Below are 27919 nucleotides of genomic sequence, written 5' to 3' on the forward strand. Positions count from 1 at the left end.
AGACTCTGCCCACCAGGTCCCACTGATGTAGGGGATGGTCCTGGAATGGTACCCCACTCCTCACAGTGGTTGGGGGCAAAGCCTGTAACCCCACGGCCATCTGGAGGCCAGACTGGTATGACCCACATCCCTTCTCCCTTGAGAGCTGGCAGCCACACAGGTGTGTTAAACAGCTTTAATCTCGGTCATCGCGTCTTCTCAGCACAGTAAGAAATATTGCACATGATCAACATGTTTTGTTCTGGGGACGGGGACGCGGGTGGGGGAATCACCTTCTTAGAAAGTACAACCCAAGTTGGGAGGGCAGAGGGGGTGCGGAGAGAACCCTCCCCGTGCCTGTGGCAAAGTGCAGGAGCCCCCACCCCCAAGCTAACCTGAGTCCAGCCCCTCTGGGGAAAAAAGGGGTACATGAACTCCCCCTACTCCACAGGCACCTCCCTGTGGCCCGAGGCCCACACTACCCTCCAGCTGGCAGCCCTCACACGAGCCATTTTGCATAAAGTACAAGTGAAAAGGTCTGAAGGTAACACACTCCAGGTTATGTACAGGGGCTCGATGGAGGGAGACTGTGCCCCGCTTCCCCTCAGTCGCCCCCTGTCACGGGGGGAGCTGTCGGGGGAGGGGGGTAGACAAGGGAGCAGGCCTCATTTCGCCAACTGGAAAGGACGAAATGGCTTTACTGGGGAGGAGGCAACCATCCTGCCCCCCCATTCCTGCCACCTAACATACTGTCCATGTCCTGAGGGGGGTACTGTGGGTCTGGGGTCTTCTCAGGAGCCCCTCACCTGCCTGTGGCAGCTGTCGAGGGACCAGAGGGGGGTGGTGAGGGTTGGGGGGGCCCCTCCCAGCCAGGCTGTCCAGGCCCCGGCTCTGGGGGTGGAGGCAGTGGCGGGGCAGCCGGGGCTGTGCCAGAGTCCGAGCCAGGTGAGGTGGGGTCGGGGCCCCCGGCGGGGCTGGGAGTGGGGACAGGGGCAGCAGCAGTGCCAGTGGGGGGTGGTCCGGGGAGGGGGGCCTCAGCTCCCGGGGGCTGTTCTGAGGGAGTGGCCGCTTGCATGATCTTCTGGCGCACCTCACGGATCTTCAACTGCAGACAGACCTTGGAAGGGAAGATGTCCGCGTAGCGGGCCTGGAAGGCTGCCGTGGCCTGGGCTGTGGGCAGCAGGGGCAGGTGGGGAGGGGGAGAAGGGCAGGGTGAGATGAGTAGGTAGGCCCCCTCCAAGTCCCCCGCCCCGAGACTCCCAGCTGTGCTCACCTGATGGGAAGAAACCGTGGTCCTGGAAGAGCTGCATGACCAGAGCCCGGCGCTGGTCCAGGGTGCGCCGCAGCGACGAGTAGGGCACTTTCTCATACTCCAGCTCCCCGAGCACGTCTTCCGCTTCTGTGCCTGTGAGCAGCACAGGGAGCCCGGTCAAGCCTCCCACCACCGTGCAAGGGTCCACTCAGCCCTCACTCAGCCCTCACTGAATCCTGTTTCACACTGGAGTTCAGAGAGGGAACCTGCCCAAGGTCAGATGGGACCTTAGGAGCCTGTGAAACTCCGGAACCGAGACACAACTACGGAAGCTGTTGCATCCTGAGTCTGTCCTCTGCCGCAGGCAAAGCCGCCACTGCAGTGAGAAGCCCAAGCACCTCAACTAGAGAGCAGACCCCGCCCGCCACAACTAGACAAAGACCATGCAGCAACGGAGACCCAGCACAGCCAACAAAGCAGAACACCTCCACAGCCCACCCTTGGCCTGCTGTCCTTGCTCTCAGCGACTCCGGGCCCGCTCTCTGACCTTTAACCCTGTTCCTGAGACCCCACCCCTCTTGGAGGCCCTGGGTCCTCCACAGCTCTGCCTGCCACCACGCTGGCACCTGTGCGGTCAAAGGTGAAGATGTCGCCCTCGCACTTGGCACTCTTGGGGGTGTTGGGCTCTGAGCTGCAGCTGGAGCGCCGCCTCATCTTGCGCTTGGGCGAGGTGGGGTCCTCGGGGGCCGAGTCCAGGTCTGTTCAGACAGAAAGCAGGCTCAGGGGCCTTGGCCCCCATCTGTCCCCCTCCTCCCCCGGGCGCCTGGCGCTTGCCTACCAGTGGAATTCTTCCTCTTCTTGCGGTAGGAGCCCAGGATGGCCCGGGGGGAGGTGGCCAGAGACTGCAAGGTGGGCGAGGGCAGCACCTCCTCAGGCCGGAACTCAGGCAGCTCGGCAAAGCGCTCTTCGAAGTCCACCTCCGACAGGACCCTGCTGGAGAGCAGGCAGGGTCACCTCCTCTGCCCCCGCCTGCAGCTGCCCCCTCTCCGAGCAACCCGCACGCTCCGCCCAGTCCCCCAGCCCATGCTCACTTGTCCACAGAGTCAAAGGTCTTCTTCAGGGGCGGGGGCCGCACCTTCACCTTCTTGCTGGCACCAGCCGGCTCCTTGCGCTCGGGGGTGTCCCCGGCCGCCCTCCCACTGCCGCCCTCGCTGCTGCCGCTGCTGCCACCAGGAGCTGGGGCTGGAGCCAGGGCTGGACTGGGAGGGGTGGGAGGCTCCCCACGGCTCTCCAGGCCCAGCCCAGGGACACGCCAGTCTGAAGACGAGCTGGGGAATTTGCTGGCCTGGGGTGTGGGGTGGGGAAGGAGATGGAGAACACTGGGGTCAGACTCACCAGGGCAAGACCCAGAAACAGAGAGGGATCACAGAGATGGATACTGACCACTGAGATACAGAACTGTGGGCAGGACCCAGTCGTGCAGACAGACAAGCCCGAGGCCAGAGGAGAACCCACAAGGGCGTGGTTCAGACAGGTAGAGGGAAGAGGGGTGGGACAGAAGGGCCGACAGGGGACAGAGGAGCAGAGCCAAGCAGTGGTGGCCACCCCCAAGCTGCTGGGCACTCACCATGGTCTCAGGGCCCTTGGTGCTGGTCTGATCCTCGGCAGGTGGGGGCAGCGGGGGACTGCTCCGGGCTGTGGGAGTCCAGGTCTCGGGGGGCAGTGGAGGGGCTGGTGTTGCTGGCCTCCCCTCAAGCTCTGACTCGGACGCTGGGGGCTCACGGGCTGGGCCAGGCTCCAACGGCTGCCGGGGTGCAGGGCCTGGCCGCCCAGGAGCACCAGCCTCAAAGGAGCCCACAGGAATGCTGGCGATGGCCGCCTTTACTTTCTGGGGGGCTTTAGGGGTGGGCCGCTGGGCCTTGGGGGCCACTAAACTGTAGGTCATGGAGCCTGCGGGTGTAGAGAATATTTGCTGAGCCAGGCTTGACAGGAACCCATCCCCTGGGTCCACCCAGTCAGCCCGCCCTCACCTGGCCTGACACCCACCTGTGGCACTAGGGAAAGGGCTGGCAGGGGCCGGGGTGGCAGCAGTGGGTGCCGGTGGGCCCTTGGGCAGGATGGGGGCAGCAGGTGGGGTGGTGCTGGTAGCCACAGTGTAGACCAGGCCTGGGGGAGCCTGGGATGGCTGGGCCAGAGGTGCTGAGGAGGTGGGTACGGGGCTGCCGGGGTAAAATGCTGTGATGACGGGACCACTGGCGGCTGCGCAGGTGGGAGGCAGCTGGGGGCTGGGCACAGGTGACACGCCCACCTGGCCAGGAGCCAGCAGTGGGGCTTGGCCTGTGGAGAGAGACAGCAGAGACGGGGGACCAAGTTAGGGCCTGGGCTGCCTTGGCCCCACCTGTGGTCCCCAGATGCCAGCCGGGCCCACTCCACCTGAAAGCAGGGGCTGCACGAAGGCGGGGCCGCTGGGCCCCAGCGAGGTGAAGCCCAGGGCAACTGAGCTCGTGGGTCCGTACGAGGTGACTGTTCCAGGCTGACTGGACGCAGGACTGGTGCCCAGGGGCAGTGCGTGCCCACCTGCTGACTGCACGTAGGTGATTCTGCAGTAGGGAGAGGCAAGGGGAAGGTGTGAGGAGGGCTGGACCCCCGAAACCCTCCCCTGCGCTGACTTCCAGATGAGGGCTCAACTGCCATACCTGGTGGAGGAGGGCAGCAGGACCTTCTGAGGCTGCGAGGCAGGGCCGGGGAGTGGGGCCGGGCTGAGTGGCGGCACCAGGCCGCTGGGTGTGCTCACAGGCACTGGAGTCAGCTGGATGATCTGCGGGCAAGGGAACCACAGGAGGGGCTGAGCTGGGGCCCCAGAGTGAGGCAGGGCAGGCCTGAGACCTCGGAGGCTGGATCTCAGCAGAGACACGGAAGGGAGACATCGGACTGGGGCTAGGGAGGATGAAATCAAGGGAAAGAAGGCAGCAAGAAGCTGCAGACAGAGAAGGGACAAGGGACCAACGATGAGAGCTGAGGGCAGAATCAAGATGCTCAGACATCAAGCCAGACAGTGAGACAGAGGCCCAGACACCAAAGCGGAGAAAAGGAAGACACCGAATAACAGGCAGACACAAAAACCCCGGGACGCAGAGACGAAAGCCCAGAAGGGAGAGGCAAGGGACAGGTGGGGCTGCCACTGAGGTGCCCTTACCTTGCTGGGTGGCTGAGCACCGTTCTGCACAGGTACTGAGAAGGGCGGGCTCACCAGGGGCAGTGGCTGGCCGGCCCCACCTCCCCGCACTGACATGCTGGGGGTGGCCAAGGGTACGAGTACCTTCCCGGGCAGCAGCTGGGCTGAGCCGCCAGGGGGCGGGGCCTGCACAGGAGACACTGACTGGGCTGCAAGTTGAGAGACGGGGAAGCAGGTGGTCACACAGGAGCGGAGGCAGCCAGGGGCCCACTCCTCGTGCTGCCCGGCCCGGGCCTCACCTTTGGGGGGCGGGGCGGAAGGTACGGACTGCAGGATGGGGATGCCAGGAGTGGGTGCGGTGGCAGCCAGGACTTTGCCGTTAGTGGAGGTGCCCGGCGGGAGGGTGAAACGGATGCTGGTGGTGGGAGCAGGGCCGCCGGGCGCCGCTGCCTTGGTCCCAGGGGCCGGTGCCACTTGTAGTTGCTGGGGCAGCGTGGGCAGAATGTACTGCACCTGGGTGATGCCCCCAGCCTTGCCCAGGGGACCCGGCTGCAGGATGCCCAGGGGCACTGGCCCATTGGGGCCACTCCCAGCACTGGCCCCCGAGCCGGCAGCCGCCCCGCTGCCAGGGCCCCCCTGGGCAATGAACTGGACAGCAGGTGGCGCTGGGGCCCCATAGCCCGGGGTGCCCACCAGCAAGTTGGTGACAGTGGCCGGCGCCTTCCCCACAGTGCCCAGGAGGGGCCCAGCCACCAGGTGTGGGGCCGTGGAGGTGGCAGCTCCTGACTTCTTGTCCGAATACACTAAGCTGACGCCCAGCGGGGAGCCCCCCGGTGCCCGGGACCCAGTGACCGCCTCAGTCCTGGCGCCGGCTGTGTCACCAGGAGACGCTTCGGCCCGGCTGGGAGCGGGGAAGGGCTTGGAGGCGATGGGCACAGGAGTGCTGCTGACGGGCCGCACCACATTGGTGACCATGGTGGCGGCTGGGCGGGACAGGGGGGTTGCTGGGGCCCCGTAGGCCAGCGAGGGCGCTGGGGCTGAGGGCACGCGCGCGCCACTGCCCTCCCGTTCCTCCTTGGTTGAGGGCAGGACCAGTGTCTGCAGGACGCCTCCTCCCCCGCTGGGAGGCACCGCGATGACGGAGGGGCCGGGGGGCTCCAGGCCGCCCACACTTTCAGGTCTCTTGCGACGGAAGGTGACAGGATCCGTGGGGAGAAACCGGGTGGCCTTGGAAGGTGTTGCTGGGCCCCCAGTTCCAGGGGGTGGGGGACGGAGGGGGCCTGTGGTGCTGCCCTGACCTGACTCCTGGGCCTTGAAGGTCCCTGAGCCCAATGGAAAGGAGGTGGCGGCTGAGGAGGAGGAGGCAGCAGGCGAGGACGCGGAGGAGGTGGGCCCGTAGCCTTTGCTGAAGCCTGCAGGTGGATCTGGGGGCCCTGGAGGCTCAGGGTCCAGTGACGGACGGCAGTGAGTAAAGGAGGAACGGATCACAGGCGAGAACACCTTCCGGCCAAAGCCCTGAATGGAAGGAAAAGCGAGACACAAGCATGTCCCCATTCCACGTCCTGCCTGGCAGCCAGGCCCGTCGAAGGCCTCCACTCATCCAGGCTGAGACGCCCATGGGGCAAATAGCTCGCCCTCTGGGCCCTAATCTGCCCCCATCTTGACACACAGAAAAGGAACATTCTCCCTCCCAGGACACACGGACCAGACAACATCAAGCCCCAAGCCCGCACCTTGCTGCCCTCCGGGTCCTCCCCAGAGCTGTCTCCACTTTCGCTGTCAGTCACCCGCTCCTTGCACTTGAGGTCGATGTCAGTGGTGCCGAAGCCGTCGTCAGCTGAGGAAGCAGACGCAACAGTGTTGGGAAAGGGCTGGGCGCAGGGCTGCCCAGAACGGAGGGTCTGAAGCCTGGCTCTGGCCTCAACTCTGCCCTGTGTTGGCTAAGTGTTGTCCAGGAATGCTGTTCCTCAGCCCAGGTGTGCCCACCTGCCTGCCGCCAGACCCTGAGAGCAGGGAACGGCACCTGACCCTATGCCCCAGTGTGCCCACCTGCCTGCCACCAGACCCTGAGAGCAGGGAACGGCACCTGACCCTATGCCCCAGTGGCCTGGCCACACTGGTGTCCTCAGGCTTCCTGTCTGGCCTGCAGCTTCTTTTTTTTTTTTTTTTTTTTAAACATTTATTCATTTGGCTGCACTGGGTCTCAGTCACAACACTTGGGATCTAGTTCCCTGACCAGGGATCAAACCTGGATCCCCTGCATTGGGAGCGTGGAGTAGTCTTAGCCACTGGACCACCAGGGAAGTCCCTGACCTGGGGCTTCTCGAGGGCAGGGCCAGACTACCTTGGTAGGGCCTGAACTAAACAGGCCCAGGATCACAAACAAACGGGGAAGGGAAGAAAAAGGGGCCTAACGACCTGAGCCAAATCTCTACCTACTTTCCCAACCTGAGCCTGCTGTTCCCCGGCTAGGACTCTGGGTCCTGAGACAGCTTACCAATGACATCATCGTCCCCCTCCTCCTCACAGATGACCATGCGTTCCTCATCACTGGTCATGTCCTCACTGGCTGCACGCTGGGAGCGGGAGGCCCGGGTGGGGAGCAGTGGGGGCCGTCCACTGGCTGCCAGGGTGCCTCCCTCCCCAGGCGCCGCAAAGGGGCCTGGAGCCCCATACTGGGTGGAGGGCTTTGGGCCAGCGTAGGATGCAGGCCCAGACACCATCTGCAGGGCAAGCGCAGGGAGAGTTCAGCCAGGGCAGTCATCTCCCTCCCTGCCCGTCGCCCCTACCCCTGCGGCCCGCCCTCCAGACCTGAGTCAGTTCCTGCAACGCCTGGCTGTCTACCTCCCCACCATCCAGGCTGTGGACCCCACTGTGGGAGAAGGCGCGGGGCCGGGCTGAGCCAGGTCCCCCAACAGCGTGCAGACGCTCTCCCCCACAGGAGCCGCTCCCTGGAGTCTTGGTATCTGAGCTTAAGAGCGTCTGGGCCGTGACAGACAGGAGCTCTGAAGACACTGCAGGGCGGAAAAGAGACAGAGTTACAGTCAGGAAGCCTGCTACCAGAGCCTAGGCTGGCCAAAACATCCACAGACACTTCTAAATACTGGGTGGAAGCAGGTTGGACTTCCTGGGCCACCAGGCAGAAGAGAGGCACCACCCACCAGCCCAGCATTTCCCACTACTTCCTGTCCTCTGGGGTTTCGAGGAATGAGCCCACTGCTCCCTGGGAGGTGGCCCTTCTGAGGGGAGAAAAGCCTGGAGACAGGTACGTGCAGCGCTGCCACTGGACTGTCTGAGCCTATGTTCCCTGGTCTCAGAGCGAAAGGAACATCCCTTGCAGGGCTGTGGGCCTGAACCCAAGGGATCTCCAGAAAAGTGCCTCAGGGCAGTGCACTCTATAGACACCCTCAGTCAGCAGCAGTAGCCAATAAGGGCCTTTTCTGACTGCGGCCCTGAGAGCCAACAAGCTGGGTTTTTTTTTCTTTTTTAATGACTTTATGTACTCATTTACAGGCTGTGCTGGGTCTCTGTAGCTGTGCTGGCTTTTCCTGAGCTGCAGTGATCCCTAGCTGCAGTTTGCAGGCACCTCACCACGGTGGCTTCTCTTTTGCAGAGCACCGGCTCTCGGGTGCATGGGCTCAATAGTGATGGCTCGAGGGCTCCAGAGCTCAGGCTCAGTAGCTGCGGCACACAGGCTTAGTTGCTCTGTGGCATGTGGGACTGTCCCAGACCAGGGATCGAACCCATGTCTTCGGCATTGGCAGGCGAATTCTTTACCACTGAGCCACCAGGGAAGCCCCCAAGCTGGGGTTTAAATTCAGACTCGGCCACTTCCTAGTTTTTTGTGACTTCGAGTAAGTGATTTTGCCTCTCTGAGCCTCAGTTTCCTCATCTGGAAAATGGGCTTTGGTTTTGAATGCTAGACATTATGCTCTAAGAAGTGCCTGTCACGCAGTAAATACTCAGTAAATGACACTTGATGTTGAGATTTCTGTTTGGATGTATAACCTCCTTGGGCCTCCCTGACTCCTTCACCACAGCTCAGTGTCAGGGCCTTTGCAGTGAGGGGATCAAAAGGAATGAAGCCGAGAGGAGCTTCTGGGGAAGCGGGCTGAGCAAGCAAAGGGGAGACTGGTGGCCCACAGGAAGGAAGAGGGCAGAGGGGCTCACTGACCTCCGGGGGCAGCGGCAGTGCCTGTCTCCGACATGCTCCGCTCCCTCGGCTCCTTGTGTCCTCCTGCCAGCCCTAGGCTCGTGGGCTTGGCCTCTGAGCTGGACTTCTTCCGGTCCTTGTTGCACCACTTCCAATCTGGGTGGGCCTTAAAGTGGGCCTCTTTCACCTAGCAGGAAAGGGCAGGGAGACCCTTCACTCATCCACCCAACCAGAGGAAACTGAGGAGCTGAGAGGTGGCGGTGTTACCTGGAAGGCCAGGTCATGGTACTTCTGCTTCTCCTTGGGCCCCAGGGCGTACCACCACTCGCCCAGGATCTTACTGACAGTCCGGTTGTCCTGGTTGGGGTGGCGCTGGTGGACCAGGGCCCGGTGCCGCTTGCTGAAGATCATGAAGGCATTCATGGGCCGCCGGATATGGTCCTTCTCCCGCTGCAGAAGACACCGGCCCGCAAGGGATTGTTAGAACCCGGAGGATGGGCTTGAGTGGCCTCAGGGTGAGCTAGGGATGGGTGGAGATGAGACACCTTGTTGGGGCTGCGTCCATCCTTCTCTGAAGATGAGTCTCGTTCCTTGGGCAGGGCGCTGAGGGACTGGGTCCGGCGTTTCCCGGGTGGCAGGGGCAACTGGATCTCAGGAGACATGATGGAGAGGAAGCTATGGGGAATGAGATGTGATGGAGAGAGAGCAGCAGGGACAGGGAGAGCTGAGTCTCTGGCCACGCCCCTCCCCTGGTCCCAGACCTCAGGGTACTCACGCATCGTCGTGGTCACTCTCTGTCTCGCTGTCCAGTCGCGGCTCTCCTGGCGGTCCAGGGGCCTCCTCCTCCGTGGTGGGAGGGGGGCCCTTCCCAGGTTCCACCACCCCCAAAGTGTGGGGGGGTCCGGGCCCTGGGCTTTCAGGGCATGTGGCTCCTGGGGGCCGCCCCGGGTCAGCATTCCCTGTCCCACCGGGTGGCTGCTCGTGAGCAACGGCTGCCGACTCAGCAGGTTCTGGGGGTAGAGCGGCGGGCGAGTCAGAGGGCTCCGGGGCCATCCCGACCCCATCCCCGGGCCTCCCCACAGCCCCCTGCCCCTCACCTTTGCTCTGATTGGAGGCCACGGGGTGGCTGGCAGGTTGCTGGGCCTCACTTGGCTGTACAGAGGGGTCAGGCTGGCTGGGGGCCAGGAAGGGGACTAAGGAGTGCCAGGGGAACACGGCCACAGAGCGAGGTTCCACATTTGTCCACACTGTGGGAAGGAGTCAGCTGAGTGGTGCGACAGGAGAGCCAGGCCTTGACACCCCCCTCCACCCAAAGCAAGCTCTTTTCCACCCTGGACAAGGTGCCACCCCCTCTTCTTTACACCCTCTTCCCCCATCCCAGAGCGCCCTGGGCTCAGGCGTGTGACATCACTCAGGAAGAGCTCCTCGCTGACAGATTTCTAGATTTATAAGAACGAAAACAGAAGCAGGGAAAGAGTCCTCACACCCCACGCCCTCCCCCACCTCTACCTCCACCAGCCTTGCCACCAGGGACCAGGCCAGAGGAACGACTGGCTCCTGTCGCAAACCAGGCCATGTTTGCATGCCATCTCACTCTCTGCGCGAGGCTAGAGACCCTCCCCCAGCCGCACCCCATTCCCATCACCACGCCTCATCCGACAGAGCCCCCACCTTGGCCTCACATTCCCTTTCTCTTTTCTTGAGGCAGATGGCCCAACCTCCTCTCCCACTCCTCTTCTTCCCTCCTCTCCCCACTACCCACAGGGCATGGGATCTCAGGCCTTTCTCCTTGCCTCCCTCCCCCTACCACACACCCCAGGGACCCAGACCTGCCCTTCCCCGGCTGGGCACTGGTGGCTCCAGCATCCCTCTCTTCTCTCCTCAGAGAGAAGTCTACTAATTGTGAAGAGGCCTCCCCGCCTCCCTCACTTGAAACTCCTGTGCTTTCCTCCAGTACAGTGGCCAGCCCTCTTGCCCAGAAAGATGGAAGGGTGTGGTAAGCTCCTCAGAAGAAAAGGCAGGGACAATAGAGCAGACAACAGAATTGTTACAAGACCCTGCCCAGGCAAGGCAACAGCGCCAGGTGTTTCCTCGAGAATATCCACAGGAAGGTACCTCCCGCACCAGGGGCCAACCTTCTGTTCCAGGAGCTGGGTGATAAGAGAGCCAGCCCGAGGCTGCGGCCCACCCCTGGCTGGACTCCTGGGGCTGGCCCAGGTTGGGAGTGGGTCTCCTTCTCACTGCCAGCTCCCTGGGGGAAGTTGAACCCACAGAAAAGGCCCCTGCTAGGGGAAGACCATGAAGACAGGAGGAAAACGCCCTAGCGCCAGTCCCCATCACTCCAAGCTCCCCCTGATCTAGATCAATTTGACCTCAGCTGACCTCCCTCCCCCCAAATGCCTTCAGAAGACTATCCTCTTGGAGCCCCTATGGGAGACACTGGCCTCAAGACCTGCTTCTGTGAGATGCTGCCAAAACAAGAAGTAGACATCAAAGCAACAGGAAAGGGACAAAGAAGCCAACGCTGGAGAGGACTCTAGATACTATGAAAACCCCATCCCCACTATTGGGGCCCTGGAGCCCCACAAGCCTGCTGGGCCCTCAAACCCACAAGAGCCTCTAAGCAACCTGGGCAGGTCCCTCTCTTCACAAAGATCTTGCCTCCTGATCTGCTGGGTGAGAAAGAAGAGGCCCAGCAGACAATGGGAGGACCGTCCTTTGGTCCTGTCCCTCCTGAACTCCTCCCCAGCGCACTACCCTCCAGGTTCCTGGGTCTCGCCCTCTCTCTCTGAAGAGCACACCACAAACACATCACTCTTGAGCAGACAGCGCCTCACTCACAGACCCAAGACCTGTCCTTAGCCCACTTCTCAATCACAGCCCCCAGCGCCTCCCCACTCTTGTTTCACACCTGGGACCAGGCATCACACTGCTACGATTCTAACCCATGCTCCGGACCAAGGTACTCTGCACCCCTCACCTCCTATGACAACATACCTGTTCCACCCCGCACCTAAACCCCACAGCTGTCCCCAGCTACGCCCCACTCTGCACTCTTATCACTCTGCTACACTCCCACCTGCCGTCACTAACCACTTGGCCCAGCCGAGCTCTGTAACTTTCCCCTCTACTCTGCCGCCACCGTTCTCGTACTGTAACCCCATCACCATTACTCTGCACTCAGCACCCCGACATCTTGACCCCTGCAGTCCCAGGGCCCAGGCGCTACTGACCGAACATGCCGAGGCCACGGGAGGCCGCGCCGGACGCGGGCACCAGGGGCCTGTGGGCTGAGTACATGGTCCGGCGCGGGGGGGCCCGGCCGGGGCTCGCGCCTCCTCAGCGGCCGTCGCCGTTCCGCCCGCCGCCGGCTCCTCGGCCGCTGCCGCTCGGGCCCGGGGGGAGCTGGAGGCCGTTGCCACATGCCCCCCCCACGCCGCCCCCCTCCGGCCGCCCCACGCGGGGGTCTCTGCCGGGCGCGCCTGCGCACAACGCCGCCTGCCTCCCGCCGCCCGGGGGGCGGGGGGAGGTCAGAGCGCGCCGGCCCCGCCCCGCCCCCCGGCGCGCGCGGGGGCCGTCACGGGGCGCGCGGCACGGGGGCCATCGGCACCGCCCCCTCCTTCTCCCTCCTCCCGCGCGGAGCCGGGCGGGCGGGGCAGGTGGGGCGGGGCGCGACGCGCGTGCGCGGGGGCGGCCCCCTCCCTTCCCCGTTCGCTGGCTCGCTCCCTCCCTCCCTCGCAGCTCCGGCGGGTAACGGCTCTGGCCCCGCGCGCCCCGGCTGCCGGCACCGCGCCCCGCCTTTCCGGGCCTGGAGCCCGCGGTTCAGCGCGGGGTCGGCCTCCGGCCCCGGGCGGGCAGACGGACGAGCGTGCGTGCGTCCGTGCGCTCCGAGCGAGCCCCGCGCCGAACCACCGCCGCCTCCCCGCCCCGCCACTACTACGCGCTCCCCTCCCCCCGCCGCACCTCCCCCCGCCCCTTCCCCGCTTCCCCCGCGGCCTTCCGCGCAAGCCCGGCCCACCGCGCGCAAATCCATTGGCTGCCGCCGCCGCGCGCGGGTCAGGCCCCGCCGCGCCCGCCCCCATTGGCCGCCCCGGGGGAACGTCAGTCATATGCAAATAAGAGCAGGGCGGGGCGGGCTCCGGTTGGACCCAAGCCGGCCCGGGGCGGGACCGCGGGAGGAGGGCGGCAGGGAGGGCGCACTGCAGTAAAGGCACCGAGCCAGGGGGGCGCTTCGGGGCGCCTTGCTGCAGAGGCCCGGGGCTGTGGGTGGTACTTGTGTGTGTCCAGTCCGCGCGAGGAACATGCTCACGCGCGGCTCGGCCCACCTCCCTCACGCCCAGCTAGGGCGCGCACGGCCCCGCAAGGCAGACGAACTGCGTGTAGGGTTGGGCCGGCCACCCCTGAGCCCTCACCAACTCTCACAACAGCAGTCACAAAGTCACACACACAGACACACACTCCTGACAGACCTTCCTACCACACCCTTTACCTTATACACACCCCAGGGACACTTGTACCCTCCCTCTTACACTCTCACACGAAGTCACACACCTAGAACACTTCCTCACATAATGTACTACCTCCGATACTAGCCGTCCATCGTGCCCCACCCACAGTCACACACACTCGTTCTCACCCATCCTCTTCACATCACCCATTTCATACATGCCCTGTCATATATGCTTCATCAAAGCATATACTCCTCACACATCCCTGTGAATCATCATACAAACACACGACATATTAACAGGCAGAATTATCTCCTACACCTCATCACACTCACTGTTTGTCCACTGCACACACCCTATGTCCCTCTAACACAACCAACACTCGTGGCCTTCCTGGCACTCCCAACCCCAACACAGGTAACTCTCACAAGTGCCATCATACTGACCACACACACTATATAAACTTACCCCAGTGAGCACTACTTCAGTACCCTGGCTCATCAGGTATACAAAGTGCCATGGCTGTTTGCCATCATTGAGCAACCCTACCTGACACTTAGCAGCCACCTGGGACCCTCCACCTCACAGTGTAACACAGGAGGCCACTACTCTAGGTTGTGAGTCATTGTTTTCAGAAGAAGGAAGAGGGGAAACTAACACTGGGGCTGCTCCGTTTGGGGAGCTTGTATGTATGACCCTGTGTGTTGAAACCTCACAACCACTAGGGAAGTACACTTTATTATGCCCATTGTTCAGATGAGAAAGTGAGGCTCAGAGAAACAATAAATGGTGCAAGATCATGCAGCTGGGACATAACAGCCCAGCACTCCAACTCAAGTGCTCTTTCCGCTACTGAAAATTCAACCTCAGGGTGGACACAGGCAGAGACTCCCAACCCAAAGGTCTGGGAATGTGTTCAAAGATTTGGAGAGACTGATGAACTATAGAAAAGTCAGAGGGTACACGAAGAGTCACAGACAAGGTCTGGGGCCTACCAGGCACAGAGGCAGTGGCCTTGGATCATGTAAGAGGGGCCCTGAGGTCACATCCTGTGAAGGCAGAGGCCTGGGGTCACAACTGGGCAGGTCAAGACTGCACAGGCTCAGATGGACTGAGACTGAGCTCCTACACAGGTGGGATCAGAGACAGGCACAAACTCTTCCCAGCCTTCTGCACCTACAGAGATGAAGGCATGGAGAGGGGGCAAAAACCAGGTAACCTGAGCCCAGCGGGAAAGGGGAGGTCTATAGCCCTCTGACCTCCAGTGACTGCAGGGCCAGACTCTTGGCTGTGAGCCTGGAGAGACCAACACAGGGACTATTAGGTGACCACCCCCTCCTCCCTTTGCATCCCCAGACTCAGACCCTCCATTACCTCACTGCCCCAGGGACTGCAATGTGAAGCAGAAATCAAGGCTGAAATCAATGTGGCCTGCTCTATCTCCCCATGGCTGCCCCCTCCTCTCCCCACCGGTGAGTCACCTCCTGGCAAGTTAACCCCTTCCCCACTGCAATGCAGCTCAGGGACTGAGCTCAGAGGAACCCTGCCCCCAGTACCCCCACTTCTGCTGCGTGAGAAAAGGAGCTAAGCCTGGCACAGGAGGGAAAGAGGGCCCCAGGCATCTGGGAGGGTTGCACATCTGGTAGAAGGCAGTGCCCACAGAGGAGGGATGGGAAGAGGCCCCTTACAGGGTAGGGGACAGCCAAGTGGGGGCCCAGCCTAGCAGGGAGGGGCCGGAATCCGGGCGGGAAGGGCCCCCCTGCCCTGGGCACTGGGCCAGCCCTATACTTAGTTTCCATTGTTTGGAATGGAGGAACCCTGGGTGGGGGTGATTAGGAGTAGAGAAGAGGGAGCAGTTCCCTGTCTTCAGCCATCCCCAACTCTAACTGGGGCCTCCCTGGTTGGAAAATGCTGAAGAGGTTCCCCAAACCAGGGCCTCAGCCCCATGTGAGAGGGAGTGCTTCACCACCCTTCACTCAGAGCAGGTACTGGGCAGAACTACAGTGCAGCTCGCCCCTGCACTACCGGGTAACCAACTCCACAAAAGGTTTGGCCCCAAACAATCCCCAGGGCACCACTCCACCCCAGCCTGGGGACAGGGAGCCCAGACAGAGACAGCAACTGCCACCCAGGGTGGCACAGGCTGAGGCCTGCCCAGAGCCCTGGGGCGCACAGCCAGGGATGCTGACAGACTGAGGGACAGGCAGACATGCCCTGAACTCGCGGGCCCCCGTTTATTGAGCCCGAGAGGCACCGCGCCCTGCCGCCTGCGGCTCCCCACCCTGCTCTCCAGGCCCGGGTCCCCGCCTCGGCTCACCACCCCGGTGTCCCCAGCTCCCCTCACCCGCTCTCCACATACACACCCACCCACCCACCCCGGGCGGAGTCGGCGACGGCCAGGGTTGCCTGGGGAACGAGCCCAGGATTGGGCTGGTGCTGCTCGGGAGGGATGGGGGCCTAAAAATAGCGCCGGGGTGAGTCAGTGTGAGTGGGGCTGGGGTAGGCAGGGGGACCAGAAGGGAAAGAGAGGCAAGCGAGAGGTGTGGGGGAGGCTCCCCAGGGATTGGGAGATGAGCGGGATAGGATGGAGGGAGGGATGTGGATTTGGGGGTAGAAAAAGGAGTCAGGGGGGAGTGTACAAGTGCCGGGGCTGAAAGGGCTGGTCCGCGCGGGCTGAGGGAGGCGCCACTGCCTGGGCGGAGGAGGGGGCGCCGCCCTGCGTTCTCCTCCCCAACCCCGCGCTCACGAGATTTTCCACTCGCCGCCTGGCCCCCAGCCAGCCCTTGGCGGGCCCCACAAAGCCGCTTTGTGCTGGGAGGGCGGGCGGGAGCCCGGCCGGCCTGACACCCACGCGGGCCGCGGCGGGGCGCGGGCCAGCTGGCACCCGAACTGTCTGCTGGCGGGGAGGTCCCCCACCCAGCCCGATAACGCGGCCGCGCAAGGGTTAATGGCGCAGGGGCGGGGGGGGGGGCACATCTCGACCAATCGGCGTCGGCGGGAGCGACAGCAGCCAATGGGAAGACCTGAGGCCAGACGCCCCGGGCCTACCCCCTAGGGCGCGGGAATGGGCGCGGCCCTGACTGGGTGCAGGTCTGGACCCACAAAGCCCCCGATGCACCCTCTTTCTCTGGCTGCTTCGCATGAAACAGGCTCAGAAGGGGGTAGGATCTTGCAGTCAGGAGGTGGCACGATCAAGATTTGAGCCCCGGTCTGCCTGGCTTCACGATTAGCTTTTCCACCGAAATGAGGAGACGGGGGTTCCCTGGCCCAAGCCCCCAAGCGGAGCGGGAACAGGGAACGGGGTGCAGGCGGAGGCGGCGGCGCGGCAGGCGAGGGTCCAGCCGCCTGCGGTGCAGCCGCTGCCGCCGGTGGTAATGGGAGCCAGACGCCGCCGTCGCCGCTAATGCGCCTCCCTCCCTGCCACTAATGGAGCCATTAATGCCCGGGCGCCGGGGGCTGCGGGCCACACACCACCGCGGCGTTGCGCATGCGCAGGCCAGCAACCCCAACCACCCGCCGCCACCAGGAGGCAGCCTGACCCCTTGCAGTGCCTGGCGCTCGGGGTTCTTCCAAGAAATCTCCAAGACTCACTCCTGCTACCTCAAAAGAGCCTCTTCTCTCCGCTCTCCTGTAATTCACCCTCTTTTCCCAGGCTAGGTCTCCTTTCTATCCAGGGGTCTTTGACAGCCTGATCCAACCCTCTCCCTCTGCTCTGAACCGTTTCTAGGCTCTTCACGGGGCTGACACTCAAGCGTGGCTCGGCTGTACCTGTCTTTCTTGGCACCCTTCTGCCAAGCCTAGGGCCCGTGTCAGCTCCAGCCTCAACTGGCCACTTCAAGACCATGCACTTTCACCCCTCCTGGCCTTTGCTCCTGTGGCTGCCTATGCCTGGATGGCCCTTCTCTTCTACTACCCTGAAATCCACTCATTCTTCCTGCTTCAGCTCCAATGTCACCTCCAGTGAGAAGCCTACCTGAACCTCCCTCATCACCTCATTCATTAAGCCAGAGTTGCTTCTCTCCTCTGCCCTCCTCCGGCTCTGGGCCTCCCTCTGCTCATCCTTGCCTGTGCCTGCATCCACATATGCCTTTCCCACCCACTTTACCCCAGGGCTGCTCAGCTTGGGCCAGGGAGAGGGGTGAAGAGAGACTTCTGGTGGGAGAGAGGGCGGTTATTGTTGGAGACAAAACAGAAATTCTGGTTGGGCAGAGTATGGATCTGCGGAGTCAGGAGGATTTCCCCGTCACCCCGCTGCCCCCCTGGCTCTTCTTGGGGCCTCATTTTCCCAACGTACCCAAGCACAGTGGGTGGATACTGCTTGGTCTCTGAGATTCTGCCTGTTGGGATGGACTACTCGTGGGACTCAGTTAAATGCAGCTGGCACCAAAGTGTCTTCTGAAAGGTGATGGGGGTGGGGGTGGTAGGGGTGATCCGGGTCATGCCCTCGAGCAGGTGGGTGGGCAGAGGAACTGCTTTCCTGCTGCTCCCCCACAGCCGGATCTCCTAGCTTGGCCCCCAAAGCCCCCACCTTCCTGCCTGTCTTGGGAACAGGTGCTTGGGTGTTGATGGGTCTGTAGGATAGCTCCCGATAACTCTCAGTAGCTTTCAGGACAGGAGCGGACATTTGTCAAGGACCAAGAAGGGGCCTTCAGGCCTAGACATTACCCCAGCACTCCCCAAAGAAGGAGCAAGAGACCTGGTGCTTAGCAACTCTCAGTGACTTAGAGGAACAGAGTTTCTGATGTGCGCAAAGTGGGAGTGGGGGCTAGAATAGGGGAAGCAGGTCTGTCTAAAGAATGGGGGAAGGAGGACCAGAGGGTAGGCCAAGGGTGGACCAGAGACAGAAGCCCACGATTGGGGCGGTGGGGGGGTGCAAAAGAGAAAGAGGGTGGAATGAAAGCTCCAACGAGGACTGATATCTAAGGAGGTACAAACCAGGAAAGCCATAGAGAGCCAGACTCAGGGAAAGTCAGACAGAAGTCCACAGAGGGAGACTCAGGTGCAGAAATGGAGACCTGGGCAGAGAAAGACATAGGTACCCAAGGGAGAGACAGATACGCAGTGGCTCAAACAGGCAGATGGGCAGACAGGCCCAGGAGAAGGGGCACTGCCTGTCAATACAGGGAACCCAGGCAGAAGCCAGGAGCTGGAAGGCAGGCCATGCCAAGCACGAGGCTGAGACATCTGGCCTCCTAGGCCAGGGCTGTAGGCCCTGGGGCGGCTTCCTCTCCGGGGGAGCAGGCGGGAAGAGTCAGAGGGAGGTGGCGATGGCAGCTGGCTGGCCCGGCCATGCACAGAATGCGGAGAATGCCGGCCCGCCTGCTCCAGCAAGTCCCCCAGCGGAAGCAAATGCCTGGCGGGGGGCAGAAGCAGGCAGGCTGCCCTGGGCCACCCCCTCACACCTGCTGCCCTGGCAGAGGGTCAGGCCCTGGCATGGGCGGGCCAAAGGGTGATCGCTTCACTGTGCCCCTGGGCACGGTCTGCCCTGTCTGGGCCTTAAGACAGAGAAGGCCCCAAGGTGCCTACCTCCCAAGGCTTTAGGGAAGCCTCGGAGAGAAGAACAAAAGGGCCCACTGGCTGGGAACCTGAGGGCAGCCTGGATACCTCAGCATGGGTGTAGTCAGGGAGGCGCGGCTCAGAACCGCCAGGACAGGCACTGGACAAGTTCTGACGACCAGGTGGCTTCCAGCAAGGGACCTCCCCTCCCTGAACCTCAGTCCCCCTCCCGCTACCGACGACAAGGCTGGAAACTGGTAATCCCTATCTCATAGTGTCAGGAAGTTTCAAGGAGGCAGCCCCATCCCAGCAGCTGGGCAGTGGTGTGTGCTCAATAAAGCGGGGTACTGTTATTGTCATCATTACTGAGAGTAACGGGCTCTGGCGCCAAACAGTCTGGGTTCAAATCCTGGCTCTCCCTGTTCCTATCTGGGTGACCACGGGCAAGTCACTCAGCCTCTGGGGCTGCAGTTTCCTCCTCTGTCCAGGGGAACTAATGGTCCTACTGAGCTCCTGGGGTGTGAGCACGACTCAAGCAAAGGTGCACTGAGCCCTTACTGAGCAGTGTGCCAGGCACATGCATGGGTGGCACTCAATACTCTTACTTCTGGTAGCAAGGGTCCTGTGATCTAGATCGAGAGATCTGATTCAAGACACAGTCCTGCCCCTTCCTGGCTGGGTGACCTCCATCACGGCTGGGTGACCTCCATCACGACTCATGTTTCTGTCAGGGCCTCACTTTTCCTCATCTGGAAAATAGTAGCAGGAACCCTGCCAGACCACCCTGGTAGGCTCCAGGTCACCCTCCCCACGCAGCTGCAGTGAGGGTCATGACCCAGCGGTGCTATATGTGAGGGCAGTGTCAGGGGGCTGCAGGCATGTGGGGGGGTGGGGAGCTGAACGGGATGGTTAGAGAGTCCTTCTGCTTCAGTGTCTTCATCTGCCTAAGGACAGAAATCCCTGCTGTGCCCACTTTGTGGAATTTTGCTCATATCAGCTACAAAATAACAAATGTAACAAATGTTAGGGGTGAGCATGAGGGGAAAGCGCTGTGCCTGTGTCCTCCGCCCTGGGTCTGGGCAGGAGCTGAGTGAGGGCAGGGCCTGGGCTCCTTCCTACACTAGTCTTTGTTCCAGCCCAAGACACAGTGGCTCCTACAGAGATCCACATCTACCTCCTTCTTCCCTGGTTTCAGGGGCTGGAACTCCCCCTATATGGTACAACCCTCCATAGTTTCCTAGTGCCCTCAGGATAAAGTTCCCAAGTCTTAGAAGGACCTTCTATGATCTGACTTTGATGTGCTGCTCACCTATGCAGCCACACATCCCAACACTCACCCATGGTCTAGAGCCCTTGACTTTGCAGATTCAACTTCCTTTAAACTTTGGCTCTTGCCTCAAGGCCTTTACACAAACTCTTCCCTCTACCTGATGGTCCTCCTGCCGGCCTTGCCAGGCTCCCTTCTGCACACCCTTCAGGCCTCACTTTAGAGGGCTTCCCTGGTGGCTCAGACGGTTAAGAATCCACCTGCAATGCAGGAGATCTGGGGGTTCAATCCCTGGGTTGGGAAGATCCCCTGGAGAAGAGAATGGCTACTCACTCGAGTATTCTTGCCTGGAGAATCCCATGGACAGAGAGGAGCCTGGCGGGCTATAGTCCACAGGGTTGCAAAGAGTCGGACATAACTAAGCGATTGAGCATGCACTCACGGCTCCTTCTCTAAGAAGTCCTCCCTGACCACCCCAGCCCTGACCACTCTGGACAGCCACTATCTGGGGACAGGTTTGTCTACTCCAGGAACCATGAGCCCTGTGAGGATGGGGCTGTGTCCTTAGCGTCAACCAGCACAGGGCCAGGCACAGAGAGGGCCCTCAGTCAACAGTAAATGAATAGGTAAATAAGAAAAAGATGCTCGGGAAGGGGTGAGTGACGGGTTTGTCACCCTCCATGAAAGTTGCTCTGACAAGGCCCAGGCCAGATGGTTCTCCAGCCCCATCTCAGAAATGTCTCGCCCCCACCCCTGGCCTCAGCCCTCTAGCCACACCGGCTGTCCTCAGCTGTGCTCCTTCTGACCTCGGAGCCTTCCCATCAGCCTCCCAGGAGGTTCTTCTGTCCCAGGGTTGCAGGTTCCAACTTCTCCTCCAACCCCTGGCTTACATGTCCTGTCCTGAGGGCAGCCAGACTAGGTTCACCTCGGGAGGCATGCCCGGCACACCCCCGGATCCCCGCCAGGGCACTGACCACACCTGTGCTATTTACCAGGTACAGCAGTGAAGATGAGGTCTCCAGGCCTGGGCCTGCCACCACCTGGCAGAAGGACCCACTGGAGCCTCAGTCTTCCCATCTGTAACCCAGGACTGTGGCCAAGTGGTCACGAGACAGCCAGCCTGGGTTTGAAGGCTGGCTCCGGGATTTACTAGCCACGTGACCCTGGGCAAGTAACTAACCTGACCTCAGTTTCCTCTTTTTTTTTTTTTTTCTGGCTGCATCATGCAGCCGGAGAAGGCAATGGCAACCCAACCCAGTACTCTTGCCTGGAAAATCCCATGGATGGGGGAACCTGGTGGGCTGCAGTCCATGGGGTTGCAGAGTCAGACACGACTGAGCGACTTCCCTTTCATTTTTCACTTTCATGCATTGGAGAAGGAAATGGCAACCCACTCCAGTGTTCTTGCCTGGAGAATCCCAGGGACGGAGGAGCCTGGTGAGCTGCAGTCTATGGGGTCACAGAGTCGGACACGACTGAGGTGACTTAGCAGCAGCAGCAGCATCACCATGCAGCAGCTTTCAGGATCTTAGCTCCCTGATCGGAGATCAAACCGGGGTCCCCTGCAGTGGAAGCGTGGATTCCCAACTACTAGATCGTCGAGAAACTCCCAGTTTCCTCTATAGGAGCCTACTCACAGCAAGGTTCAGTATGCTGTGAGTGCTACGTTAAGGGGTGGGTGTGAGGTTAGGAGACATAACCTACTCACAGTGCTTATCACGGTGATGCCCCTGTCAGTTCTCAGGCCATGGCAGTTGTCATCGTGATTACCATCTCTGTTACCCCATCAGCTCTAGGGAGGGTGGGAGGGGTGGGGCTGGCTTTGAGCCTGCACTCTCAGCAAAGGTCTGCTGACTGGTAGACCCCAACCAGGAGGCCTCTGGAAACACTGCACTGACCCTTCAAAGTCCACATGCTCAGCCTAACACAGGAATTTCCATGGGAACTTTTGTGCAGATGGGAGGCCAGCCTCCCCTTGAAAGCCCCCCGGGGTGGGGAGCTTACCTCTCTCGAGAGCCACTTTGCCAGTCGCCCAGTACAAAATGAGCCCTCACCCAGCCCCTCCAGCAAAACCTCTTACCTGTCCCAGGCCGGCCCATGATGACTTCCTTTTTGGGAGCAGGATGGCTGGTATAGCTGCTGGGCACCAGGACAGGCAACAGAGCAGCGGGTGAGGGGTGGAAGGCCACCGGCTGGAAGGGTGAGGAAGCCAGGCCAAAGGTGGGCATCGGCTGGGCCACGGCAGTCGGCGCAGCTGGAGGCACAGTGATGGGTACCGGGGCCGGCAGAGGTGGGGGCAGGCCAGGCTTCCCACTGGCCACCCCTGGAGGCACCGGGGTCTCTCGGCAGCCCCGCCCGGGTCCTCCGGCCCGGGCCTCACTGCCAGTGCCCACCTCCCCGGGGAACTTGGAGGGCAGCGGCACGTCCGGGTTACGGACGATGACGGGCGAGTCCCGCTGCACGGCAGGCACCCGGCGCACGGAGGGCCCAGGGTCCGAGGTCAGACCGGCAGGTGGAGGCAAGAGCAGCAACGGTGAGGGCTGGCGGGAGCGGGAGAAGGGCACGGCGGGCGACACGGCTCGGAAGCCGGCCGGCGTGGAGGGTGTAGGTGTGTGGGACACCGAGTCCACGCCAGAGTCTAAGCTGTCACTCTTGGGGAAGTCTGGGGTGGCTCCTCCACCCGCTGCGCCGGAGGCCCCCAATGCCCCTGGGTGGGGCAGCAGCTCCGTCTTCCGTCGCCCAGGGCTGATGGGCACAGTAAAGGTCAGGTTGGTCTGGAAGGTGGGGAGGATGCCAGAGGAATGGCGCTCTCGGGGGGCAGGTGGCGGCGGGTGGGGGCCCAGGTCTGGTGGCGTCAGCACGCCCGCCTTAGGGGTGCTGGCGCTCAGGTGGCGGCTGCGGACAGCGGTGCGCTGGATGACGGGCGAGGCATTGATGGGGCTGAAGTTGGCGGGGCGGAAGCCGAAGAGCGGTGATGGTGAGGGCGACGGGGCTGGCGAGAAGGGTGACTGCGTAGACACAGGGGAGAAGGAGGGTGTGCCCGAGCGAGAGCTGCCCAGGGACACCAGCATCACCGCCGCCTCGCACTCGTCAAACTCAAAGCGAGACAGGTCAGCGGGGGCCACCAGGCGTGGACGGGAGTCTCCGCGGGCTGCCACGCTGCTGGCCTCGCTGTCCCGCGACGTCTCGTCCCCCCAGTCGAACTCGGTGCTGCCCTCGCGGGCTGCCACACCTGCCGGCCGCCCAGCCCCACCTGGGCCGCTGTCCGCCAGGCCCTCCATCTCCTTGGTTCGCATGGACAGGTGACGGGAGCAGTAGCCCCGCCGCTGTGACTCCTTCATGCAGCCGTCTCTCGAGCACAGCCGTCGCCACTGCTTGCCGTTGAACTTCTTTCGGATTCCGTTGGGCGTGCAGACCACGTCGCCCTTCTTGTACTTCTGCTGGGCCGCTGTCAGGGGCGTGCGGGCCCGGGCGGCCGGCGCAGCCCCCTTCTCCAGTGAGGCCACGCTGCTGCTCCGGCTGCCGCCCTGGCTCCCCTCCTGGCACGGGGAGGGCTGCTCACCCGGGCGGCCTGGGCCTGCGAAGGCAGGAGACTTGGGTGGTGGTGACAGGAGCTGGGGCGGCAGTGGGAGCAGAGCCGGAGTGCCCAGGGCGGGCGGGTGCTTCTCCTCACCCTCCTCACAAGCCCCAAGGTTGCCACCAAAGCTGATCTTGGAGACCTCGGCGTCCTCAGGCTGCTTGGGGTCCAGGGCAGCAGGGCAGGGGGGCAGGGTGGCCCCGGGCTCGGCCTGCTCCTCCTCAGGGCCTGCCGGGGGCTTCCTTGGCAGGGCTTCAGGCTCCCAGGGCGGCCGCAGCAGGCGGAGGCTGGAGCGGGCCACCCACACCGCCTCCTCGGGCTCCCGGTGTGGTGGCTGAGGCAGCTGCGGCAGGGTGGCTGGGACCAGCTGGGAGCTGGGGCCAGGGCCAAAGCGGACCTTGTAGGCGGCGGGCTTGGTGGCCACCTCCACCACCACACCCTCCCGGTAGGCTGCCATGCCAGGCTCCACACAGGTACAGACCGCTGTGCCCACCGCCAGCGCCCCCGGTGGGGGCGTGGTATCCAGAACCACATCCACACCCCCGCCAGGCACCCCCTCATAGAAAGTCAGGGCCCGGTCCCCATGGAACTGCACACCCAGGTCCTGGCTTCGGCGCACCTGGCGCACCACAGCCGGCAGGAAGAGGCCATCCCCGCGCCGAGCCAGGACTCGCTGGGACCGTAGCTGCCGCAGGTCGTAGCCCCCGCTGGTGCTGCCAGGGGGCCAGGGGCCCAGACCACAGGCTTCGGCCGCCTCATCCTCCAGGTCGGCTGAGTGCTCGCTGGCTGTGTCGGTGGAGGAGGAGCGCGTGGAGGTGGGTGGCCGTGGAGGCACCCCCAGGGCGCCGGCTTCCTCGGGGGTCCGTGCCCGCTCTTCAGGGGCACCCGCCGCTGCACTGCTGCCGCTGCCGGCACCGTGCTCCTCCACATACTTCTTCTTGGGCGCTCGTGACTTGAACGTGGCCGTCTTTCGGCTGAGTGATGGCTCCCAGCGGCCCGCCTCCCCCTCCACCTTGGGTTCTTCGGCTGGGCCTGGGGCCGAGTCATCGGCTTGCAGCTCCTGGGGCAGCCCCTCGGCCCCCGGGCCCCGCTCAGCTTCCTCCTCCTCGCCCTCCTCAGCCTCTTCTGGCCCCGGCTGTTGCTGCTGCGCCTCTTCGTCTTCCTCCTCTGGCTTGTCCCCCTCCCCAACCCCTCGCCGCCTCAGGGCCTTGGCCCTGGTGGCTGGTGGGGACTTGCCACTGCTGCCAGAACCTGGAAGGCTGGTGCACGCCTTTTTCATGGGCTTCATCTTTTGTCCGCCTGCCGGGTGAGAGGATAGACAGGGATCATTGGAAGCAACCTCAGGAACCCCCCCTAGACCCAGTGTCCCCCAAGACTTCCCACTTGCTGGGGTTACTTCCTCAACTCCATGATCTCCAAGGTCTCCTGCCTGGCTGTGTTCAACTCCTGTGGGCCCCTGGCTGGCACCCAGACACAGACTGGCACCCATATGCCCTGAGCTATATGCTCTGGTTCCTTGGGAACACTCACATACTCTGCTTTCTCTGCAGAGGACAGTAGGTGCAGGCACACACTCTGACTGCCCCAAGGGAACCACGACTAAAAGTAACAGTTCACACCTATGGAGCACTCACTCTGTGCCAAGCCCTGGGCTAGACTTGCCTTTATTAACCCACTGCATCCTCACCACAGCCCTAAGAGGCGGATGCTACCATCAGCTGCATTTACACGGGAGGAAATTGGGGCACAGAGAGATCAAGCCACTCGTCCACATCCATCCGGCTGGGAAATGGCAGAGCTGAGATCTGGACCCAGGTAATCTGGCCCCAGAGTCTGTGCTCCTAACCATTTCAGTGTGCTGCCTGTCACATGATCCAGAGGGCACGCTTCCTTGCACTGTCACTGCCCAGAGAACACACGCACTCACACACACAAATGTACAAGCACACAGTCACAGAAAGGGAGGTGACTGGGCTGCGATGTGAGCCTCTCTCTACCACCCCCACCCCAGCCCCGGACAGCCTGGCATGGCCAGGCATTGTGGGAAGGAGTGGGCAGCTGCAAGTCCCAAGGGACAGCTGCCCACTCTGTTCTGCACCCCAGGCCTGCCAGGTACAGCCATCTCCCCAGATCCTGGCAGAGAACAGGCAGGGGCACGTCTGGGGCAAGAGCTCATACCCAGTGCTACCACAGGGCTGTACATAAGCGCGCGCGCACACACACACACACACACACATAGCACACACACACACACACACACAGACACACACATCACACAGTGGGACACAGGGCTACACCCCAGGGTTTCACGGTCCCTCTGGATGGGAGCCTGCCCCTCCCCCCACAGCACCCAGCGTGATACCCGAAAGCCCAGCCACCCCCCTTCTGGCCTGCTTGCATCCCCGCCCTGCCCGGGCTGGCTCTGGCAGGGTGGCTGAGCTGACTAGGCCCCCCTGGTCCCCAAATATGCCCTCGGACTCTAGGTGGGGGTAAGTGGGAGAAGGTCAAAGACAGCAGGACAAGCCCAGCAGGCCAACCTCACCCACTTCCTGAACAGTCATTACTGCCCGCCCCCTTTCAGGCTGCCCTGAGAGAAGAGAAGGGAAAAAACTTCACTCTGAAGTGACTAAAAGAACCTGAGAGGCCAAAAAGGGGGCCCCCGGCAGGGTTGGGGGGCCCAGGACCATAAGCCAAAGAAGATCCGAGGCGCCCCTGACTCAGCCTTCAGGCTCCCACGGGACCCCAACCTCATGCTCTCCCACTTGGGGCCTGCTGCTGCTTAGGAGCCTGCAGTCCCAGGCTGCCCCTTCTCTGAGACAATCCTGGGGTCCTCTCGGGCAGAGGCTGGGGGCCCCGGGGCTTCTCACAATGGGGCAGGCACCCAAGTATCCAGGAGTTGGACAGCCACCACCACCTTTTCCCACTGGCCCGCTGGGCCACCGTCCTGGGCACTGAGACCGGGCCCAACACAAACCTTTGCATACCCCACCCAGGGCCTACAACCACACTGCCTGGTCCAAGTTCTTCACACCAGAAACCAAGCCTCTTTTTTTCCCCTGGGGCCTACTCTCTTCCTGTCCACCCTCTCAGGATAACTCCCACCCAAGGCCCTCTTGGGCCCTCACCTCCCTCAGAATCTAAGCAGTAACTGCTGAAGCCCAGGCTGGTCTAGGCTTCTCAGGGTCTCATGTCCTCTGCTCCCATCAGGCCTCCTGACACCAGCGTCTCTGCCACTCTCTTTCCCATCCTGTCACCATCTCTATCTCCACCTCTCTCTTCACAGGCCCTAGGCCCCCTCCTCTGTCACTCCCTCCTTGTCACCCTCATCTATCTCTGTCACCCCCTCCTCCCAGTCACTCTCATGTCAGCCATCTCTGGACCTGTCACCTTCTCTCCCCATCACCTCTCCTTGTCACCCCCTCCAACTCTGTCCCCTCTCTATCCCTGTCACCCTGATCTAGACCTGTCACCCCTCCATTCCTGTTACCAAGTCTCTGCCCACCACCCCCTCCTTGTCACCCTTTTTCTGTCACTCCTTCTCCCCACCACTTCCTCTACTCTATCCCACCTTCCCATCATCCCACTCACCCCTTTTCCCCTGTACCCCTTCCCCGTCCCTGCCACCTGTCCCCTCTCGGCCCCCAGCACCCCAAATCCCCCCTGCCTGTGTCAGCCCTGGCCCCGCCCCTCACCTCGGGCTCAGCGGGGTTTCGGGGCGGGGGGCCGTGGCCCCGGCTCGGTCCGGTCCGGTCCCTCCCCGCCCCCCCTCCGGCTCTCCCTCTCGATTCTCCCTTTTTTTTTTACTCCAACACACAAAATGGTGAATGGACCTGCAACAGCTGGAGCAGTCAGCCAATCAGCGGCCACAACCCCGCTGACCGGCGCCGTCCTAGACCAATAGATACTCAGAGCCTGGTCGGCTCCGCCTCTCAATGACGAGCGACGCTTGCCACAGCCAATCGTGCCCACCCGGCAGCGCGAGGGGGAGGGGCCAAAGTCCAAGATCGGCTTCCCTCTGGGACCGACACCAACCTGAGCCTACGACCGCCCGATCAGCCTAGGGTCCTGCCCTACAACAAGTGATGGACATCAACGTTGACCAATCGTAGTCCGTCTTAGTTCAGAATGACGAATACAGTACCCAGTCGTCTTACACTCTAGGCCGGAACCCAGCCTCTATGAAGGACAGTAGCCAATGAAGTGCAAGAAGGCGGGGCTAAGGGACCGGTTCTCCAATAAGCAGGCTCGGAAGGCGTGGCCTGAGCGTTTGTTGACCGGCTGGTCGCAATTCCTGCTGGGAATGATAGTCTTCTTACGTCTCTGGCCCATAGTCGACAGTACATGGCAGACTACAACTCCCATGTGACAGAGTGCCTGGAGCTCTGAAGAACCCGTGCGAGGAGAAAAAGTCGAAAGGGCAGTTCCTCGTGAGTCTCACTGGACGCCAGGAGCATCTTAGACCCAGGGCCCCGACTCACCCGGATTCCCGGCTCTGGCGTCGCTGCTGGCTCCTCTCAGTGGCGGCGGTAGCGGCTCAAGGGGGAGGTGCGAGGAGCAGCCAACCGCCACCCT

General features: G+C 62.3%; 1 protein-coding gene across 5 annotated transcripts; it reads right to left on the reverse strand.

The window, feature by feature from the left end:
* Positions 162-27919, reverse strand: CIC (capicua transcriptional repressor). Of its 5 annotated transcripts, none has more exons than XM_018062466.1 (21): positions 27826-27919; positions 21851-24646; positions 9657-9806; positions 9335-9569; positions 9105-9234; positions 8827-9009; positions 8581-8746; positions 7218-7420; positions 6904-7129; positions 6140-6243; positions 4706-5921; positions 4428-4615; positions 3928-4049; positions 3665-3831; positions 3278-3568; positions 2859-3181; positions 2323-2576; positions 2070-2224; positions 1858-1989; positions 1253-1384; positions 162-1149 (listed from the first exon to the last, which is right to left on the reverse strand). In XM_018062466.1, the coding sequence occupies exons 2-21, from the start codon at positions 24633-24635 to the stop codon at positions 782-784; spliced, it is 7530 nt and encodes a 2509-aa protein (XP_017917955.1). In that variant the 5' UTR covers positions 24636-24646; positions 27826-27919; the 3' UTR covers positions 162-781. The 5 variants fall into 5 exon arrangements, with proteins under 5 accessions (XP_017917955.1, XP_017917956.1, XP_017917957.1 ...); XM_018062467.1 differs by lacking the exon at positions 27826-27919 and adding an exon at positions 27380-27439; XM_018062468.1 differs by lacking the exon at positions 27826-27919 and adding an exon at positions 27040-27160 and having other exon boundaries at positions 2070-2221.

Source organism: Capra hircus, chromosome 18 (genome assembly GCF_001704415.2).
Source record: "Capra hircus breed San Clemente chromosome 18, ASM170441v1, whole genome shotgun sequence".
NCBI classification, from domain to species: domain Eukaryota; kingdom Metazoa; phylum Chordata; class Mammalia; order Artiodactyla; family Bovidae; genus Capra; species Capra hircus.